At 37.0% G+C, this 21,114-nt stretch overlaps 2 protein-coding genes across 2 annotated transcripts in view; one reads left to right on the top strand and one right to left on the bottom strand.

Annotated features, from left to right (window-relative positions):
* Nucleotides 1-12,677, top strand: part of UBR1 (ubiquitin protein ligase E3 component n-recognin 1) — a 68,815-nt gene extending 56,138 nt beyond the window's left edge. The window contains exons 38-47 of the mRNA XM_087951656.1: nucleotides 715-782; nucleotides 1,135-1,291; nucleotides 2,802-2,889; nucleotides 4,457-4,590; nucleotides 5,246-5,354; nucleotides 6,703-6,759; nucleotides 6,973-7,050; nucleotides 10,127-10,297; nucleotides 10,924-11,025; nucleotides 11,478-12,677. Coding sequence (XP_087807782.1) covers nucleotides 715-782; nucleotides 1,135-1,291; nucleotides 2,802-2,889; nucleotides 4,457-4,590; nucleotides 5,246-5,354; nucleotides 6,703-6,759; nucleotides 6,973-7,050; nucleotides 10,127-10,297; nucleotides 10,924-11,025; nucleotides 11,478-11,619 — 1,106 coding nt within the window. The 3' untranslated portion in view covers nucleotides 11,620-12,677. The remainder of the gene's footprint in view (nucleotides 1-714; nucleotides 783-1,134; nucleotides 1,292-2,801; nucleotides 2,890-4,456; nucleotides 4,591-5,245; nucleotides 5,355-6,702; nucleotides 6,760-6,972; nucleotides 7,051-10,126; nucleotides 10,298-10,923; nucleotides 11,026-11,477) is intronic.
* Nucleotides 12,678-14,903: 2,226 nt separating this feature from the next.
* Nucleotides 14,904-20,537, bottom strand: LOC113414267 (photoreceptor outer segment membrane glycoprotein 2-like). Its single transcript, XM_026671054.2, has 3 exons — nucleotides 19,864-20,537; nucleotides 17,062-17,308; nucleotides 14,904-15,188 (listed from the first exon to the last, which is right to left on the bottom strand). Exons 1-3 carry the CDS (start codon nucleotides 20,442-20,444, stop codon nucleotides 14,931-14,933), a joined length of 1,086 nt encoding a protein of 361 aa, XP_026526839.1. The 5' UTR covers nucleotides 20,445-20,537; the 3' UTR covers nucleotides 14,904-14,930.
* Nucleotides 20,538-21,114: the final 577 nt, after the last annotated feature.

Below are 21,114 nucleotides of genomic sequence, written 5' to 3' on the forward strand. Positions count from 1 at the left end.
CAGTTACTAAATGAACTGTTGTAAGTTGAGGACTGCCTGTAAAAACAGTGCAGATTTGCAGCTGAAATTTTCTAGGATTCAAGACAGGAAAGTAATCCAAACAAATGTCTAGGTGTAGTGCATTTATTTGATTATTTTGTTTTGAATTTTTGAATTTATTTCATTTGTACTCAAACCTTAGCAATTTTCTTCAGGTTAGCTTCTTTTAGGCTTAAACTCATTCTTAGACAATTCTGTTCCACTTCTCTTTTGTAGTTTAATCCATCCTTTTCTCTAAATGCATCTCTTTGTTTTTCCTTGTTGCCGTAGTGCCTTAATAAACTCTTAAGTACTATTTTAAACAGACAGGTTGTTGCCTTGGGGAGCTTAGTTTGGTAACACTGAAAGGCCCAGACTGCTCCAGATTGATTACCATATACAGGGCTTAACATGATCTTGTGTTTCTTTGTTAACAGAAAGGGGAAGACATTTTATTTTGCATTGGTCCTATTAACCATCTTGGGGAGAAGGAGAAGATGGTGGCAGCTAATACTGGATGAAGGCAGTAACTGCTCTATCATGCCAGGTTGTGCTGCTTGAGTTTTTTTTAATATGTTATCATTTGTCTAGAGGAGTTTAGAGACCCAAGGGAAGAGATATACTCATGACAAAAATGCAAACAATGAATTTCACTTTACTGTGCCACTTTCTGAAATATCTGTTTTGTTTTTGTAGTTCTTTTGCCCAATTTAAAAATGGAAGACACACCATCTCTTTTAGATGTAGACCTCTTCCATGTTTTGGTAAGTGTATTGATGGCTTCTGCTAATATTAATGTTCCTTATTTTTTGAAACTTACTGAGTAGATCCAATACAGGGTTTTTCCCCCTGCTCTGGAATCATATCTGCAATGATTCTTTTATGAAGTTGTTGAAAATAATATGTTGAGATTACATTTGTTTTCATTGGGGTTTAATTTCAGTTCATGTCTGTATCCATCTTAACATTAATTAATTTAAAAGTCTGGTTTTGATTGTTTGGGTGAGATTTATAGAACCTTTATTTATAAAGCATATTTCATCATATTGCACGAATAGCTGTTTTTAAACATCTATTTTGAAAGCCGAGTTAGCCATTTTCTTATTTCCTTTGTAGGTTGGAGCTGTATTATCATTTCCATCTTTGTATTGGGAGGATAATGTAGGCTTGCAACCTTCAGCTATCAGTTCAGCTTGCAATCAACTCTACCTCTTCCATTTGTTTACTATGGCACACATAACCCAAATTATTCTTACTACAACAGCAGATGAAGGTATGTTTGATTTTAAAGGTTTTTAGATAATAGATTAAATTACTTTGAGATTCTTCTGCCAAAGTTTTGTATTCCTTCCATTTATGTGTAAAATAGTAGTACTTGTGTGCGTTCCTGCCTACTTTCCCTAAAACAACAATGCAAGAAAAGCATCAACCGAGCCCAAAGGTCCATTGATCATATCAATTTCTCTCATAGTCCTGGCATTAGTGGCTGTAGATTTAGGTATGAGAAAAATAGATTACTGTTCTGCCAACAGCTGTAAACATAAGAGAACATTCTGGTAAGTTGCACTGTATATACTGGTCTATTTACTTAGCTTCTTTGTTTATTGCAAACTGAATTTACTTAAATGTTAGTAATTTCATAGTGCAATATACAAGTATATATGTAGGATTAGTTTTGTGATTGGCACAAAACAAATATGTTTCTGTGTAGGTATTTTCCAATGATTTTCCTTTTCTCTTTTTGCATATGACTTGGATTGTGTATATCCAGATGGAATGTATATGAATGATAACAACTGTCTGCACCATTTTAATTGGGTTTTCACCTGGGATACAGCATTGAATTTACTTCAGTTTCTTAACTATGGAGAAGTATAGTTCTGCTAGTTTAGGGGTGTCAAACTCAAGGCCTGTGGGCCAGATCCTGCCCATGGGGGACTTAGACCTGGCCCACGGGTCCACCCTGGAAACAGCAAAGGACCAGCCCACAGTGTCTCTCAGAGAAAATGGAGCTTGCGAGGGCTATGCGTGCCCTCGGAGCTCCATTTTTGCTGGCAGAAAGCAGCAGGAGACCATCGCACCTGAAAACAGAGCTCGGGGACATGCTTTCGCTGGCAAAGTGCTTGGGCCATGACAGGTGCCCCCAACACGAGGGATTTTGAAGTGGCCACATCACCCTGGCCATGCCTATCCTGGCTCCCCAAGGTCAAACACAACCCTGACTCAGCCCTCAATGAAATCGAGTTTGACACCCCTGTGCTAGTTGGACTTCTTGGTAGTTTTCAGTACATTTAGGCAAAATACTCTTTTGAACTTGGGTGGCCCTTCTTTGCAGTTCATGTCTTTCTTGATGAACCAGAAGTTGTCCTTGGGATTGTTCTATTCAGTAGCTAAGCCACTGATTTGTGATGTCCTGCTAGATTCCATCATGTCTCCACGGTTGTATTTATGCAAAATCAATGGAAGATTCAATACAGAGCTTAGAGTGGGATGCCATCAATGAGCTGGTAGTTTCTAGCACTGCTCTCCCTTGCCATTCAATTCTAAAAAGTAATATTTTCAAAATACAAACGCTAATGAGCTGGATGAGAAAAGAAAATGTGGCATTAAATCCAGGCAAGATGGAGATATTATTGGACAGTTCCCAGCTGGGCTGTTTTTTATTTTTATCTTTGACTGGATTCAAAGGTGATATTGGTATTATTATGATGATGCACTAGATACAAACAAGCATAAATCAATCAGATTTGACATTAGTTATTAATTGCCAATAATATTTTCAGATTGTTCCTCTGCTCAAATGCTGAATGATAGTGAAGAAGCACGTGCTGCTGAAGCTTTTTGCAAAGAAATTTGCAGATACACAAATCGGTAAGATAAAGACATTGCATTGCATTAGTATTTCACATACTTCAAAAGAAGGGGAAAAAGATTTCTTCAATTCAGAGGTTCACAATCAGTAATTTGCTTGTGACATTTATTAATATGCTATACAAACATGTCCATGAATAAATCTCATGGGGAAAGGGGATTAGGACAGAAAAAAATTAGAATACAAAATAAAAATGCAGCTAGAAAAGTTTATCTGGCTTGAAAATATAGTTTGCTTTTGATTTTCTGATTGTAATTGTTAGTTTGCATGAGAGCCAATATGCTCTAACAGTTAAAATATCAGGCTAGAAACCAGGAACAATGAAGTCTAATCCTGCCTTAGGGACAAAAGCCAACTAGATTACTTTGGCCGAGTCAGTCAGTCACTCTCAACTCAACTCACATCATGGGGTTGTTATTGTAGGGAAAATAGGAAGAAGAAGGACCATTTTAGTATATTGACTGCTTTGAATTATTTATAAAACTAAAACAGTGGGATGTAAATAAACAGGATCACAATGGCTCATCGGTTAAGATTGGCTCATTGGTTAACTTGTTAGCTGAAAAAACAACAATCTGGATTCAAAATCTGAGCGCCATGCGATGGGGTACGTTCCCATTCAGCTTCTGCCCAACCTAGCATTTTGAAAGCATGGAAATGCGAGTAGATAAATAGGTACCACTTCAGTGGGAAGGTAAGAGTTCCATATTTTCATGCTGGCCACATGATGACAGAAATGTCTCTCAGACAATTCAGGCTCCCTCAGCTGAGAATGGGGATGGACGTTGCTCCCTGACCAACTCAAGGACAGAGAAATCATTATAAATAAGTAAATAAATAACAATTGTGTGTAATGTTATGATTTATTTTTGGCTTGGCTTTGTATCCTGCCTAAGTGGTGAACCACTTCATTAGGAAGGCAAGGTACTTACTACCTGTTTCAAACTGAAGGAAAATGGGCCAAACAAACAATGATAATTCACATCTCTTAGATTAATCAGCGCACCATGACTGGAAACAAATATGATTTAATGCAATGTGGCCAAATTATTAGATTTGTTTATTGCTTTGCAAGCATAGTTATCTCTCTCTAAGAAGGTTTATCTAAACAATTTAACAAAATAAATAACATTACTTTTCACAGAGCAACACCTTTTTGGGCAGTAGTTAAGAGCATGAAAGGGAGAAAAGGTGATAAACAGAAAAAGGAAGGCAAAGCGTAAAAAACGCCTTTATAGCAATCTGCTTAGCAGCCCTTTTAATAACACTAACTGGTTGTACATTTTTTGAATATAACTGGGCACTTCTAGAGTGAGATTAATTATTTTTTTCCACTTTTCTGTAAATGTTCTCAAGTATATATTGCTTGATGCGAAAAAAAATAAATTTTTTGGATGCATAGCAGATGAAGGAATACTTTTCAAAAAAAATAGCATCGCTGCTTTGGTGAGAGGTTTTTTTAAATGCATATTTTTCCACTATGGTCTTTTATTTTTAATCAGTTAGGATATTAATCCAATTTCAAGATTTTGAAAATACTAAATCCATGCATTTGAAATGTTATAGTTGTTACAGCTTGCAAGTTCCAGGTTGGTATTTGTGGGATTGCATAAAGAAAGGCATCACCCCCTACCTCCGGTGCGCTGCCTTATTCTTCCATTATCTGCTGGCAGTACCTCCACCTGAAGAACTTTCATCCAGTAAGTACCTGAGTAGGCTGCCTCGTTAATTCTGAGGTGGAGCCAAATTGTTCAAATTGTTCTGGAAACAAAATGTGCTATTAAATATGGGTAAATTTTAAATGTCAATTCACATCCATCCCATTTTCAATTTCAAGCAGTACTCTCCATTGAAAACCCTCTTCTTAAAATATTGTTCTTTGCTGTTTTCTGGTAACTGCAATTATCATGAATATAAAAAGGGGGCAATGTAATGCTGATTATTAAGGTTGTTTTTTTTAAATTTTGCCCCAAAAGACGACACATTAAATTATAGAAGCTCAATGCTCTGTGCATTCACAGCCTTTACAGAAATGATCAGCATGGCAATTGGTTGTTATATAAGAAGTCTCTTGTTTTTTCCCCAGTGTAAGAAAGCTGTTACAGCTTGAATTATTACAGTTACAGTCACCAAGAAAATAAACCAGCAGCTCTGCTCCTCTGTAAGAACAAGAACCTTCATGAATTCCTTATGTGCAGACTATTGTCTCATTCTGGTTATTTACAATATTTTTTATACTGATTCAATTGATGGGCTGCATAGACTGCAGTTTTTGAATAGAGAAAGCTTTTATCCTAGTTGGTGCAATTAATATCTAATTATTATATTTAATATCTAAAATTATTATTTTAACAGATTCAGAGGAAGATCAGTTCAAGGCACTTTGTGATTATCTGTCTCTACCTACCAATCTATTCATGCTTTTCCAAGAATATTGGAATATTGTGGAGCCCTTACTTCAAAGGTATTCTATATTGATGCAAAACAACAGCTAATATGCTATAGCCAAACAAATAAGCTATATTATTAACAGATACACAATATGCTAAGATAATATATGGGATCCCACAGTCCGGTGAACCATACACTACTCATTTTAGTCATGTCTAGTATATTATGCTAACTTAGACTATGTATATGTGTTAGGGAGCAGTCTGCCAGTAGAGAACAGCCATGACCTAAATATAAGTAGATTAAAAAGTTGAGTATTTATTTAATCATATTTAATAATAATTAAATATAAAACAATTTAAATAACTTTATGCATAATAATTGCTTATCTGTGATTTGGATTTGAGGAAGGCTCTCTAACCTAGACTTAGGAAAGCACTTTCAGGTTGCTGTTGGGATCCTTTTGGGAAAGATAGTTTACTCAGCTGTTCACACTGACGCATTTGTTTAGAAAAAGTTAGCATATATAAAAGTGCAAAATGATGACTAGGAAGAGCCAATCCTCAGCCTTGCTGTAAGCATAGGAATTTCTCTTGGAGGCAGGAATGAAAACAGCTTGAATTAATTCCAAGGTGAGACGTAAGAACAAAAAGATTAGAGGGATGTTGCATGCGGTAGCTGATTTCAAGAACTAATAATGGAAAGGCCTGATCTGCTGTGTGCTAGGGCTCTCTGCTCCCAGGTTTCCTCAGCATCTTGTGATTCGTGCACTTACCTGTTCAAATATAAGTGCTTGAAATGTGTTTGTCAAGGTTCTTGTGTAGCTATCTAGAGATTCAGCAATGTAGTATGCCTGTTAAAAGCAAATGCACTTTTGGCTATGTCAGTAAAAAGCAGTAATTCCATTCTATATTGAGTGGTTCAGTTCTGAGCAAGATATTTTTAAAGAGATTCTGAAAAATTGTGGCAAATACAAAGAAAAGCTGTGAGGTTGATCAGATGCTTAAGAGAAGAGCTTGAGAGAAGTGGATAGGCTTACCTTGATAAAAGATACTGAGGAGAGAAATGATAGCAATTTCAATTACTTCGGTGTGGCTGTCACACTGATTAAGACTAAAACCTTGTCCTTGTGGCCCCAAAGTGCAGTCTGCAGAATAATTTTGTTATGTAAAATAAGACAGATTCCAGCTGAGTGTTAGGAAAAGCTTTTCAATTGGATGGAGCAATTCAATATTGAACCAGTGATCAAGAGACATGCTAAGTTCCCTTTTGCTGGATTTGTTCAAGGAACAGCTGGGCAGCCATCTTTTGGGATGGTTTAATAGATTCCCACCTGAATAGGAAATTAAGCTCAGGGGCCTGAACATTTCTTTCCCCTTGTTTTTGCCACTGACAAGACTGATAGAAAGTTTTTCAAACAGATGGTGCACTGATCCTGCTGTGCTTTGCTTCTTGGAAGGAAAAAGTTTTGCAATAAGGTAAGTTTCATTTTTCTGGCTCAACTTTTACACAGTGTTTCTCAATCTTGGCACTTTGAAGATCTGTGGATTTCATACTGGCTGGGGAATTCTGGGAGTTGAAGCCCACACATCTTCAAGTTGTAAAGGTTGAAAAACACTGCTCTAGCAGGTGATGTTTTGATACCTCTTTGAATCCTGGCTTAGAGTAATTATTTTTGTTTGAACAACTAGATATCCAAGGGAAAGAAATAAATTGATAGAGCTTCCAGAAGACTACAGCTGCCTTTTGAACCAAGGATCTCAATTTCGGTGAGAAATCTGCTGACTAGAAACACTTTTTATTTCTTTTCTTTTTTTGAAAATTTTATTGATTTTTTAAAAACAAACATAAACAAAACATAGAACATAAAAACATAACACATCTTTTTTGAAAGCAGCCTGATCCCGGGTTACATCTCTTCATGCAGACACAAATTCAAATTCATGCTCATTTTTATATTCCATTCCATATCTTATTACCATTCTACATTTTCTAGATAACTTCTCCCCTCTTTCAACTTTCTTAATTTTATTTTATTTATTTCATCTCAATTCAAATCATCATACTTGTATTCTTTGTCTGTCCTGTTTCAGCTGTCTCATTATCTTTTCTCATTAAGCAAAATTTCTCCTGTGATCACTGATTGGAATATGACGCCTTTATATCTTTCCCCTGAAATTGTAACACTTAATATAATACATAACTTCCGTTCGGATTCTGCTTGGTACATTCTAAAACTACGCAATGTATTTTAAAAAAAGAAAAAATTATAAATATATAACATAATTAAAACAACAATCCATACCAATTCAATTCTATCATTTATATTAATATTCATTTAAATCTTGAACATTTTACACATTACTTTTCAAATAAGTATCATACTTCTATGGAAACACTTATAAACTTTCCATAATTACTTCCCTCCCACTTCACTTATATTTTATAAAACATTGAGTAGTTAAAATGTTCCCATTCCTTCCTAGTTCCATTCTCTCATTTATTTCATTTCGTTTATTTTGTTCACAAAAGTTTCACTAAATTACACTATTTTATTCCACGTTTTTATCATATGTTGTTTCCAATTTTCTAACATTATTTCTATTACAAATATAACAATACAATCTTATGTACCTTTACAGAATCCCTTTTTCAGTTAAATTTTCACCCATTATCTCTGAATAAATCCTGTTTCTTTACATCTTGCTCCAGACCTTTGTAACTTCTCTTCCCTTCCTTCTTCCCTTTCTTCTCTCTCCCCTTTTTACCCCCTGTCTCTCCACCTCCATTTCCCTCTTCTGTATTCCCCTTTTCTGTTGCTTTCCAACATTATATCCCCTTTTCACATTATTTTTCCCTTTTTTGGCTGTTTTTTTAGGTCTTAGATTCTCCATTCTCTTTCCCCGCTTTCCCTTTTCTTCCCCAGATAGAATTACTTGTTCATTAAAAATGGCTTCTTCTTTGTCCCAATCTTCTTGTTGCGCAGTCTTTTCTTGTTGTTTCTTGTAGACACCAATCGCCATTTCTAAGAATATAAAAATGGAACCAAAGGAGCCCTTCCCTTCTTGTTCCTCTTCTTTATATTTTTTAAATTCGATTTTCAGTTCATCCAGTTCATTCAGTTCATCCAGAGGTGATGCCATTGTAGAGTGGTTTTTTTTAAACAACCACCCAATTGTTTTTAGTCATTCAAATATGATTTCCAAAAGTCCCAAAGTCACCAAACAATCCAAATACACACAAGCTGTTTCTTTTAACACTTTCTTCTTTTTTCACTTTCTCTTCTTGGGGTTACTATTTAGTTGCAAAGTTCCAGTTAAAATGTATCCTTTAGAAGTCTTGTTAAGATTTAACTTTAAATTCTTTTGAATTCCAAGCAGTCTCCTCCTTCCAAGTCCTGCCCTTATTCTTTTCCTCTCCTTTCCCACTTATAGCAAAAAAAGGATTTTTTAGTATTCAGAAATCTTTATTGTCCCTTTGGCATTTAATTATATTTCCAGTTTAATTACCTGTTGGTGCCAAAGCGGATTTTTCCAATTTCTTTATTCAGATCTTCTCGTTGTCAGCGTGAGGAAGGAGAGTGAAGAAGAAGAAAAACTTTCCCTTTTCACTTTCGTTCACTGCTTCTGATTCTTCTTTGGGAGCGATGTATCTTTTGCAAATTTTAAATTCCAGGGTACCTTAGTTGTTACTTTTTGTCCCGGTCAGCCAAAAACTTTCACTTCTTAACTTCCTCCTGCACTTTCTTTTCCGGCTGAGTGCTTCTTTGAGGCGGCCATTTCTGACCGCCGCTCTTACCGCCTTCGGGAAAGGGAGTTTAGCCAGCTGAGGAGGAGAGGTGCAGCTCCCCTTGACCCTGCTGGGTCTCCCCCGTCTTCACCACCTCTACGGGGTGGCTTAGCCCCAAAGCCAGCCAGCTCACTACTATATCTGTTATTTAGTTGTTATTACTGCTATCCAATTTAAATCATATTTTATAGATTGAAAAGACCATTTCTTAAGGCTTCAACTGATTTTTAATTCAAAATTATGACTATGTCCAGTCATAATGTCAAATCACAGATTATGCTTTATATCAGGATTGTTAAACTGGTGGCCCATGGGCATCATGCGCAGGCTACGCCCACCCCTGCTCCACAAAGGGAAAAAGCATTGTGATACATCATGTGCTACAATCAAAGTTGACATCCGTGCCTTGCATGAAAAATTCTGCACCATAGTTTGAGTTTAGAGTCAATGCACAATTTATGACCAGCATTTTCTTCCTATTTTGACAAGTTTCAGCTTTATAAATGGCAGAAGCGCATTTCTACCTTGGTCTTTTAGCTGTCTTGAGATAGAGGTATCACTACCTAGATGTGCAAATGTCTCTCCAAATCAAGGAGAGATTTGGGGTTTTGCTTTGTTTTTATATCTGTGAATCAGACATAACAGGAAACAAATCAACATATGATAAGCTAAATTTTCAATCCAGTTTTAGATTGAATCTTCAGATTCTAATCTGCCAGTTCCAGATTTCTTTGTGAACACTCTAACATTTGAATATTAAAGCAAACAGCAATTTCACACTTCTAAAACTCTCCCAAGTGTCTTAGATATAAGGCTGTATTAATACAAAACTGTTTCAAACTAGCTAGTTTCATTCTCCATTGTAGGTGATTTCTATTTGCAGTGAAATATAACAATGCCAAAAAATACATTTTATTATCTACTTTCTAATTGTCTCATTGTACAAATATTAGCAATGAATTGGTGTTTATTGGTGATTTGCACTATATAAGAGCACCTTTCAAAGTAGCCACTTTGGTTCCAAATCTCTTTGTCTAATTAACTTTACCTTTCCAGGTGCCCTCGATCTTCTGATGATGAAACCAAACATCCTGTCCTATGTTTGTTTTGTGGGGCTATGTTGTGTTCTCAAAACACCTGCTGTCAGATGCTAGTAAATGGAGAAGAGCTGGGGGCTTGCAATTCACATGCAATTTCCTGTGGTGCTGGAGTTTGCATTTTTCTCAAGTAAGTGACAGCTGGAAAATAAAGCTAATCTAAAGTAATTGGGGCATGGCAATGGATTCCCAATATTGTGCAGGCCAGATCTATTGGAGAATAGCACCCAGCCTCAAGGAAGGAAGTGGGTAAAAATAATTGTTCTGCTTTTTTTTTTATTCGTGGAGGGATAAGCGGCCAGTTTGGATGGATTGTAGTACAGTTAACAAAGACCGGAATGATTCCTGAAATTGGATTGTGTCTTCAGTTAGAAGGAACCTTAGAGCAATGTTTCTCAACCTTAGCAACTTTCTGATATTCCCAAGCTGGCTGGGGAATTCTGGGAGTTGAAGTCCAGACATTTGAAAGTTGCTAAGGTTGAGAAACACTGCTTTATAGTATTCAGAGAAGATACTAGTGTTTATCTGCGGGTGGGGGGATTACCAATGTCTTAACAAAACTGTGATCCTTGGGAATAGTGGAACAGGTGGCGATGCTAGCTGGCAGAGAAAAATAAGTTGGAAAATTTTCCGCAGACTTTCTTTAGATGCTATCCTTGTTTGCACATTCTTAATATTTTGTACTAAGCCTGCCAGGAAATTTTGGTTAGTTTTCAGATTTTTTTTCAACAATTTTTTTCCTATTTTCTCCTTAAGAATCAGAGACTGCAGGGTTCTGCTGATCGGTGGCAAAAATAGAGGTTCTTTCTATCCTACACCTTATCTAGATGAATATGGAGAAACCGATCCAAATCTGATGTAAGTTGCTGTTTTCTTTTTATTTTGTAAGAAGCTGTATCTCCATTGGATGCTAGTTTTTTTCTTCATATTTTTATTTAGATTAATTCTTACTGTGTCCTAAAAGTGCCGGTAACATGTCACTTAATTTGCTGAGCAGTAGAAACTTTTTTGCTAGTGAAAATTTGAGGTTAGACTTGTGCTTGACGCTGCTGCTCCCAAATATTTTTCTGTGAATTAACTAGCAGTGGAACCAATTATCCAGCAAGTTGATGGGTTTTTCCTGGGCCAAAAGGGACTGATAAACAGCCCTCTGTCAGAGATTTTTAACTGGTTGAATTAGTTGGCCTGAATGGTCCCTTCCACATCTATATTCCTTTCATGATGGGAGATATATCTGAGCAGATAAAATAAAATGCTGCTAAATATTATTTTTTAAACCTCAATAATTGTATTTTTATTTCTCTTTGAAGAAGAGGCAATCCTCTGCACCTGTCTCATGAACGATACCGGAAGCTCCATTTGTTGTGGCGACAACACTGCATCATAGAAGAAATTGCTCGAAGCCAGGAAACTAATCACGTCTTTTTGGGATTTAATTGGCACCTGCTCTGAGTTTCAACTTCTTTGAGACTAAATTGCCAACACCTCACTTGTAAAACATCACACAAAGAATATGAAGAATCTTAGTTTAAGGAAAATAACTAACCCACATCTGCTTACTGAAACTTGTGGGCTTGAATTTGGTTAGAAAAAAACGATGCATGCACACAACTTCCCAAATATGAATGCTGAAAGATCAAAAGCAGAACTGTCTGGATCATCAGTAAGCTGACCTTGTCCACTTAACCAAATTAAAAACAGTCAACAGTATTTTCATTCTTTTGCAGCAGCAGTTCTAAACACACACATAGTTTCAGTGCATCTGGATATAAGAACAAAGTGATTTAATCTCCTCTTATCACATTAGTTGCTTCTGTTTTCTCTTAGTATAGCAGCTCTCAAAATAAGTGTAATCTGTAACTGGCTTTGTCCCTGGCTTATCATTGGGAGCAGCATTATAACAACCTGAGGGTGAAGCACTACACAAAGTATAATGGCAAAGTAATGGAAAGGAAGTTAATGTTTATTGTGAACCCTTTCAGAATGAGAATGTGTTAGTGCAGGTTAATGTGTTAATTCTGAGCTCTTCCAGTTAGCTTCAACTTATATCAAAAATTAAATGCTTTGTTCTTGGTCTATCCCAAAATGGGAAGGAACTGCACCGCAGGAAAACAAGAATGAAAAAAAAATCCATTTCTTATTGCAAGTAGTCTTTATTTGTATGGCCCAACAAATTTCAGACTAAATTAGTTCTTAAGAGGGATTGAAAATCTATATTATACATTATAATTGAACAAAAATAATGAATACATTATTCAGAAGGTACCCTCATAACCTCATATCTACCACACATAGTCTAATAACATTTTTATACTGTATACAACAAACATAACATTTCAAATCATTATATTTGTAAAATAGTAAGGTTATTCATAAAATAATTCACAAAACAAAATCCATGCTAAAAGGAATCCTTAATATATGTACCAAATGTTATATTGTAATGTAAATTTAAACATTACCTACTTTCTTCTTTTAAAAATATAATAAAAAATAAAAGGAGAGGGTTTTTTTCTGTTTGTGCCTGTAATGCAAACTCAGATTTTTCTCACTGCCAGATAAAAAGATACCCACTGTCGACTTTCTGGCTAATAATCTAAGTAATAAAAACATTAAATTAGTTCATAGGAATTTAAGGAATAGTAAAAGAAAAAGGAATATCTCTATAAGGCCACCTAACTCCATATGGACTCTGGCTGGCGCATTTTGGATGGGACATGAAGTATGCCTGTTCTGTAGGAACTTGCAGGATGGAAGAGAAACTGCCCCTTAAAGAAAAAAGCAAAGAAAATGCAGAGAACACATCAAGGCCTCAGTTATAATATCTCTTCTCTGCCTCAGAGCTTGTTATGACCCATTAACTACTATGACTATAAGAATCCCATGTTACAAAAAGCAACCCAGATTTTAAAAATTTATCCAGTAAATTCATACTCATTTCTCACGCTCAATCAGACTTATTTCCCAAGGCCTGACAGAACACAACAGAGACGTGGTTCAGATGACAGTATTTTCAGTGCGGTTCACACATGGGGCTGTGAAATATTGGAAAAAAACACTAAGTGAGGCAAATCAACGCATGTAAATCAGATGCTGGATTTTGCATGTGCTGAAAGCTAGGTTTTCAATGGCCAAGTGATCCTCTTGGTTCAGGGATTTTAATTCATAATTACTTTTTTTCATTTTTCAATAACTTTGAGTGTAATGGATAATTTCCATGCCCTTGAGTGTAATGGATAATTTCCATGCATAACAAGATTAAAAAGTATTATTCTTACAATTGCATCCCATATATACAGAAAATAATACTAGAAATCTTCATTAAATTATTTCTGTTACCAGAACAGATGCTGCTGCATTTTTATACTTGCCTTGCTAATGTCATCAGTGACTTTTGATTTAATAATTGGAACAAGAATTGCAATTTGAATGTTTTTGTCTCTCTAAAAAATAAATCTCTGGGCCTGATGACCCCTTTAGTGGAAAGCTAAGAGTAGGGCTGAACTACATGCCTTTTTAATTACCATCAGGGTTTAGTTTGTTTTTGTTTTAATATTTTTATCCCAACTTTTATCCCATATATAACTCAAGCCAATTAACACAACTAACGTTCTAAGGATAAATACTTTAATTTTACAAAGAGTACTTAGGTAAATTTCTTACTAAGTATAGTTACTTGATTCTGAATATATTCTTCTTAAACAAAATGTTCAAATGAATCAGCTATATTTACAAATTTCCCACAACTTTAGGCAACAGATGGCCAAAGAGAAATTGGCAATGAGTTATAGATTTCCTTCTTCCCACCCCTGGATTAGATGCTCATAGTAATTCATCTGATGTTATTCTTTATACTTGATATCCCAGATATTCACTTATACTTAAAATTTACATAAGAAGAGTTACCATGTTTATAGACGTTATTTCAAACACTGTGCTCAAAATTGTTTTGGTTAGACCTCTCTAATAATGATGGTCTTTCAAGAGTGGCAACCACCTCAACAATCACCATTCCCTTCACTGTTAAGATTATTTCCAGAGTGCCAAGTGCTGCTTTGTACTCTTTTTATTGTGTTATTGGTCCAACACGGGTGGGATTCTACAGGTTTGCACCTATTCACTTTAACCGGTTGTTAACATTCTAAGCAGTTCAGAGAACCGGTTGTTAGAAGAAATTACTGGCCTAATCCTGTAGGGAAGGCAGGAAGGAAACATTCTGGAGTTGCTTACAGAAACTGCCTCTCCGTTAACCCTTTTTACATTTTTGGCAGGCTTAGACTTCCTGTCTCTGGAACTTCTCTGGGGTTTTTTTCCCCTCCTTTGCTGATACTTTGCTTGTGTGGAGTGACCACTCAAAGTTACAATGGCACTGAAAAAAGTGACTTATAACCATTTTTCACACTTACGATTATTGCAGCATCCCCACAGTCACGAGAGGCCAGACAAGGAGATGCGTGCCTCGATGTGAGTGATGTGGAGTTGGCTATGCCCAGCCAGTCACATTACCACCAAGCCACGCCCACCAACTAAGGCACACCCACAGAACCAGTTGTTAAAAACATTGAATCCCACCCCTGGTCCAACACCATCTCTTTAAGGATTGAGAGTCAAAATGAATTTCTAAGGTGGGGAGGAACAAAAGCAAGCAAGCAAACTGATGTATGACACAGCGAGGGCATAGCACAACATACAAACTGACTGCCTCTTTCTGCTTTGCTAGGTTGGCAGCCTTGCAGTTGCCAAGTCTTTAGTATTACATTCAATTAAGCTGCAGGGATATATTTGGGAGGAGCGTTTTCTGAATTGTGGTTTGCAGTGCAAACATTCATATTAGAATTATCCAAAACGCTGGATATTTGGTTCCCTTTGCCACGATGTTTAATTTGGTTGATATTCCACATGGCAGTTTCCACAAAACTGTTTTCAAATAACCAGCCATCAGAATCACAGAGTGGATCCGCCTGTAGAAGAAGGTTCCTCATTGATGTTTGAAGATAACGAACTCCAAGGAGGACCAGTAGCTGAAGAAAAAATAATTCAAATGAGCGGAAAATTAGAGAGTTGCGATTCCACTAATTATAGTGCACCACAACACAGAATTTAAGAGTTTGGTAGGGATGACCACCATGTGCTTGAATTTTTTAAATTTCTCCTTTGATTTTGGATCAGTTAATTTATTTGATGTGAAAAGCTTTAGCTGGCACTTAAATTGAGACACTTGATTTTTAAAGATTTGGTTTTTAAAAATTGTATGAATGTAACATGAAAAAAGCCTCACTGTTTCTAGAAGGCAAACCTAAAGATTGAAGGGGAGGTTTTTCTCCACATGAAAACATGAAGAGTCTTAAGTCCTATCTTTTAACCAGAAGGATTCGGGCTAACCCTTTCCTTCTGAATCCATCTTTCACCAACCTTAATGGTATTGAGAGATGTAACATACCATTCTTTCTTCCTGATTCATTCTGCTTAGGCACTCTCTTGTTCTTTCTGTACACAAAACCATTTCACTGATGGGTTGTTGTTTAATCTGAGAAATACTGTAATTCTTAACACTTTTGGCTACAGCCTCCCAGTGTCGCTAAATAATATTTACTGAATATATGCTCTAGAGGCCATTTAAGACGTTCATAGTGCACCCTTTAAATCACATTAGCAGTGGTGCTGCCAGGATTGACCTTGTACATAAACATTAGCTTGGCCCTGGAAGGGAGGAGTGAGTGAGAAACTCAAGATTACCTCACCTTAATTACCTGCTGTGAGAAAAGGCTGAAAAGGGAATCAATGTCGAGCTTTTAAGAGAACCAAGGCTTCACAGTTTAACCCTGAGGTACATACCCTGTTTCTCCAACAATATGGCCTCCCCCAATAGGAAGTCCCAGCATGTTTTATAGGCACGAAATGAAATTAAGCCCCTCCCCCAAATTAAGGCCTATATTAAAACATGCGAAATGGGGGGAATGGTGGGGGCTTGCCATTAGGAAGTACTTTTGTTGCACACCCGGATATGGTGCTGCCTGCGTTGACCCCAATATGAAGTGCCCCACCAACGCCGAGGTCAACATCCAAGCCATCGCTGCCCGCCCACCCGCCCAAAGATGCAAGGGGGGAATTAAGTCACCCCCAAAAAGACAGCCTAGCCATTTTTTCGGGGCTCAAAAAACAATAAGACCCGGTCTTATTATATGAGAAACACGGTACATATACATCTCTTCTATTGGAATCACTTAGTTTTGGTTGTATTGGGTCTAAAAACATTTATTAATCACAGCCTGCAATTTTTCCTTTAAACTGTATGGAATAATTGATGATGGAAACTATAAAAAGGCAGAAACATGCTCCTAATTCTATTTTATTCTGTTTTCTAATTTTTTCAGATTAGCAGTTCAGAGAAGAGTTCCAAATATCCTTGAGAAGCTACTATAAATAGAATATTTTCATCCAAACTATCTTTTTTTTTTCCCACTTGGTCAGATCATTAGGTTCCAATGAATAATAATTTTGTTATTTGGATTTCATAGCACATAATAAAAACTGTTCCATACCATTTCTGATGCTTGGAACAGACCTGATATGTAAGCTTTCTTCCCAGATGCCAGTTTGCTTTTCCAATAATTTAATTTAGAGCTTGACTGGAGTCTCTGTATCATAAACATATACATTCGTATGGAAAGCAGGATTCAAACAATATCTTTAGTAGGATGGGAGAGGGGGAAAGGGTTCCTGCTTTAATTTTATTTTTCTTTTAATTGCAAATTATCGGTACTCTTGAGAAGATTGCATGCATTCAGCAATATTTTTAGTGGTATATCATATTCACCAATCATTCACTCCATAGTAAGCTGTTCCATCTTTTGTACCTTTATGAAAGGAACACTTCAGTAAATGCAGTTTTACCTCAAACATCCAAATGACAAATGTGGTGATGCCGATGGATCTCATGATGTCAGTGTAATAATCCAGAAGGGCTTCCCTGCATCCTTTCATCCAGATATTAAGTTCTTCTGTCATAAAATCATAACTGTAGTGAGCAGTGTTGTTTGTGAGCTGGTACTGGATACAGGGCCGGGGTGAGTTAGGATTGCAACAACTGAAGGGGACTCCATCCACCAAGAATTTCCCATCAATATTACTTTTTAGGCGGCTGGAATAAGATGGGGTGGGGAAGAGAGATGTGTAAGAAAGGCTAGTAATTCAAACACGAGGATTAAAATTTAGTGGTTCACTGCATTTTGTTGGAAGGAAAAGTTCTGGTTGCTCTCTAGCGTTCCCTGAATTAACCACTTAGATTTTGTATGAGTTCACTAAGTAATCCAAATCAACCTTCCCTGCAGAAATGCATAAAGGCATGTTCTGTTTTCTAGAGATGCCATCCTTTGATGGTGGACTTGAACTCAAGTATTTACCCGATGGTTATAATTTTGCCCAAAGTGATGGTTGGCAAAGCAGGAAAGATTTTTATCCTGATGTGGCAGAGGAATCAAATGCAAACAACATTCAGGAAGAAAGAATCAATTGATAAAGAGAGGTAGATCTGAAATCAGGTGGATTGCCTCCTAGCAGATCTCAAGAGATGCTGTCAGGTAATACCTATGTTCTGTTTAGGACAAAGGCTCACTCTTCCCCTTGGGCATATATTCCTAATTAGTATCATAAAACAGCATGTATAGAGGAGTACAATTGCTGAAAACTGGCAGCACATTTTCCTGCCATTTTCAATTGGGAAACACTCAGAAACCTCAATAGATTACAACTGCAGTGCAATTCCTAAACTCGGCTGAATGTACTTTTTAAAAAACAAAATCTTTTTTAAAAACCTCACCACTTGACCTCTCCCATTGGAACCTCCCAAAACAGCTAATTGTCAACTATTTCCAGAACAGGCTGCTTAAAGTTGTAGGTTTTACTTTGTTATAGAACTTTGAAGGAAAAAATACTTTTATGCTAAAATTAATTGCTAAATTATTAAATGTGATAATTTGAAAAGACAGCTTTTATCATTCCACTTTTATTCTGATTTGGAAGACATTCTAGAGATCATCTAATTTAGTTAAGAGAATTATGTGCCCAGAATTAGGCTACCCAAATGTATATGGATCCCAAAGAGTTGAAGGGACTTTGGAGGCCATCTAGCCCAACATCCTACTTGAGCAGAAGAGTCTATTCCAAATATTAGCCTTTACCTAGGATCAAACTCACAGCCTCCTGATTGTGATGCAAGAACTCCACCTCTAGGCCACCAGAGCTGGCTTATAGATAAATCTGCAGGATTCATTTTTACATGTAGGTAATCTGCAGGGCCCTTCCTAAGTTATTGAATTTTCATTTTTAATATGATAGAAAGGGTAAACTGTTAAATACATGGTAGGTAATCATACAAAATATATTTATTTACTTCAAATTAAATTTAGTATTGTCCTGGCCCTGTCTTTGGAGCACTGCTATCCAGCTTACTGTACAAAAATCGAGAGCAGCTCTTGATGTGAGAATGTTCTGCATCCATAATGCAATCCAATATTTTGCTCAATTTTGAATTTTCAATGTGGGATATATCTACAGATTACTCAATACTTCAGAAGTATGGAATGGACTGAGGTCTATTATTGAACAGTTTGCCATGTTTCAGAAACCTGGCCTCTCAGATGTTTCTTCTAATGTTAAAGCTGAATTGGTTTCTTGCCATGTTCACTTACTGGCCTAGTTCTTTCCCTCTTGAACAAATGAGAAATCTGCTCCGTATTTGAGGTGACATCTTTAGTTATTTGACAGTACTGTATAGATTTTCTCTCTGTAACTTTTCTCAAGCAAAACACATACCTTTCAGGCTCCCCATCATCTAGTTCAGGGGTCTCCAACCCCAGGCTGTGGCCCACTACTGGGCTGTGGCCTATTTGGAACCGGGCCATTTGAGCAGTGGGCTGAAACACATGCGCGTGTGTTAGCCCATTGCTCGTTCGGCCTGGTTGCCCTCCCCAACCCAGCTGGGCTGCCAAGCCGCAAAAGTTGTGGACCGCTGATCTAGTCAGTCCCTGTGATGACCCAGAGTATAACACAAACGTAACAAAATCCAAAACGTAAATAAATGTCCTTTAATGCCTCCAACTTAGCCCCACTGTTCAATAATTCTCAGTTGGAGGTAAAACATACTCAAAAATAGTCTTCAAAAGAAAGCCATAAAGTCCGAATTTAATGAGCAGATAGAAGTGAAAATAAAAACCAAACAAACTACAATGATGAAATTTCCACAACGGAACAGGAGAAGTATTTACCCAATTCAAGGAGATAACAAGGCATGGTCTGTTGGAAAGATGCCAACCAAGATAACTTCAAACCAAAATAAAACATGCTTTGTCTCCAGCGTTTGCCAGAATGCAGGTCCAAACTCTTATGCAGTTCTCACACCTGCAGCCCATGAAGAGGATCAAGGCCCTCTCCTCCTGAGTAGACCATGTCTCTCCCTTATCCTCTCCTCCCTGTGTGCCTTAGGATGGATAGGGATGGGCCTGGGTCCTCCTCTGACAGCTCAGCTGGCTTCTGCCCTCCCCAGCCTCCTCCACAACCTCCGGAGCCACACTTCCACTCCCTGTCAGCTGTTCCTCCTCTCCCTCAGAGTCAGTCTCCACCAGGGGCATGACAGTCTCCTTGGTCATTCTGAAGCCTAGGTTCAAGTTCATTTCATGAGAGGACATTAATACTTACTCTAGAACATCCTCTGAAGTCATATCCAGATAACGAGGTGATACCCACTGAATTTCAAACCAATCTCTAAAATCATTGTTTCCACAGCACTGGAATCTGATCTGCAAAGTGTCTATAGTTCTCTTCAAAAAGCATCTTCCAGGAATGTCTGTATCTTTATAGAATTTAATAGCATTTCCCAATCCCAGATATAGAGATTCTTCTAATTCATTTCTCATAGTATAGCACATAATAGCACCCACAAAAATGCAGAAGGTAAAACAGAGAGTGCATACAATGTAAGGGAACATGATCAGCTTCCAGCGGTTAAATTTATTGGCATCCGTGCAGTCATAACATATTTTACCTCCAAAAAAGTTGATCATGCAAACTATGGCTCCAATAGAAATTAAAATATTTGGAACAGAGTTAATATCCCATTTTGCTATCACTTCCTTGCGTTTTCTTATTTCGATCTTTAAGAAGAGTCCAAGGCTGAACACAACTGCACCAGATATCACAGAAAACCAGTTGAGAATCCATAGGATTTGAGCCAGCTTGTCTCGCTTGGTTTTGGTGAATTTTACTTTAAGAACGGCCATGGTCACTACAGAATTAAGAGAAGAAGCTTTGTTCAGGAAAATCTTGTAATCAGATTATCAAAGTGTGTTCAGAGTATCCAAGTCATATCACAGAAGCCTATGAAACAGAAAAAAAGGACGGATTATTGCCTTTTCTCCATGTACGTTTATGTAAAATATATGAATCTGAGGCTGTTCATTATATGGAGGTAACCCTCACTCAATTTAATGAAAGCATACTCCCATGTTAGTATTTAGTTACTTAATCTGTTCCATTGATTCCAAATAGATTGACCAATGACTAATTTTAGAAGACTTGGAACCCTGATGTACAATGATGGTGTACATTATATTTAAAGGGTAATTTAGTGATGTAGCTAAATTGAAATTTCCATTTGGTGTTTATACCAGGTCAAGTTAGCCCAGCCTGATCTAATCTTTTCCACATTTAAGAGGCAATTAGACCAAAATACATATTACATAAAATCATGCTTAAAAGTGCAATCCAACTTTACAGCTGTTGATGCCTGGGGAGGTAAGGGTTAGTGTTGCATGCCTTCTGACTTTCTGTTAGTTGCTATGTTAAGACAGCTGCTGGGAGATGGGGGAGAGGAGGAGGAGAGAAAAAGCTCAGGACAGCAACCCCTACTACTCCAAGACAGATGGAAAATGATCGCTTTAAAACAAAACA

Source organism: Notechis scutatus, chromosome 1 (assembly GCF_049901735.1).
Source record: "Notechis scutatus isolate UNSWTSFEM ecotype Mainland chromosome 1, rNotScu1.2, whole genome shotgun sequence".
Taxonomy (NCBI): domain Eukaryota; kingdom Metazoa; phylum Chordata; class Lepidosauria; order Squamata; family Elapidae; genus Notechis; species Notechis scutatus.

Coding starts and splice junctions, on each gene's coding strand:
- LOC113414267 (XM_026671054.2), bottom strand. CDS start 20,444: ATGGCCGTTCTTAAAGTAAAATTCACCAAAACCAAGCGAGACAAGCTG. Junction 17,309..19,863: donor ACTTCAGAGGATGTTCTAGA/GTAAGTATTAAT, acceptor ATCTTATTCCAG/CCGCCTAAAAAGTAATATTG. Junction 15,189..17,061: donor TTGTCATTTGGATGTTTGAG/GTAAAACTGCAT, acceptor TTTTTTCTTCAG/CTACTGGTCCTCCTTGGAGT.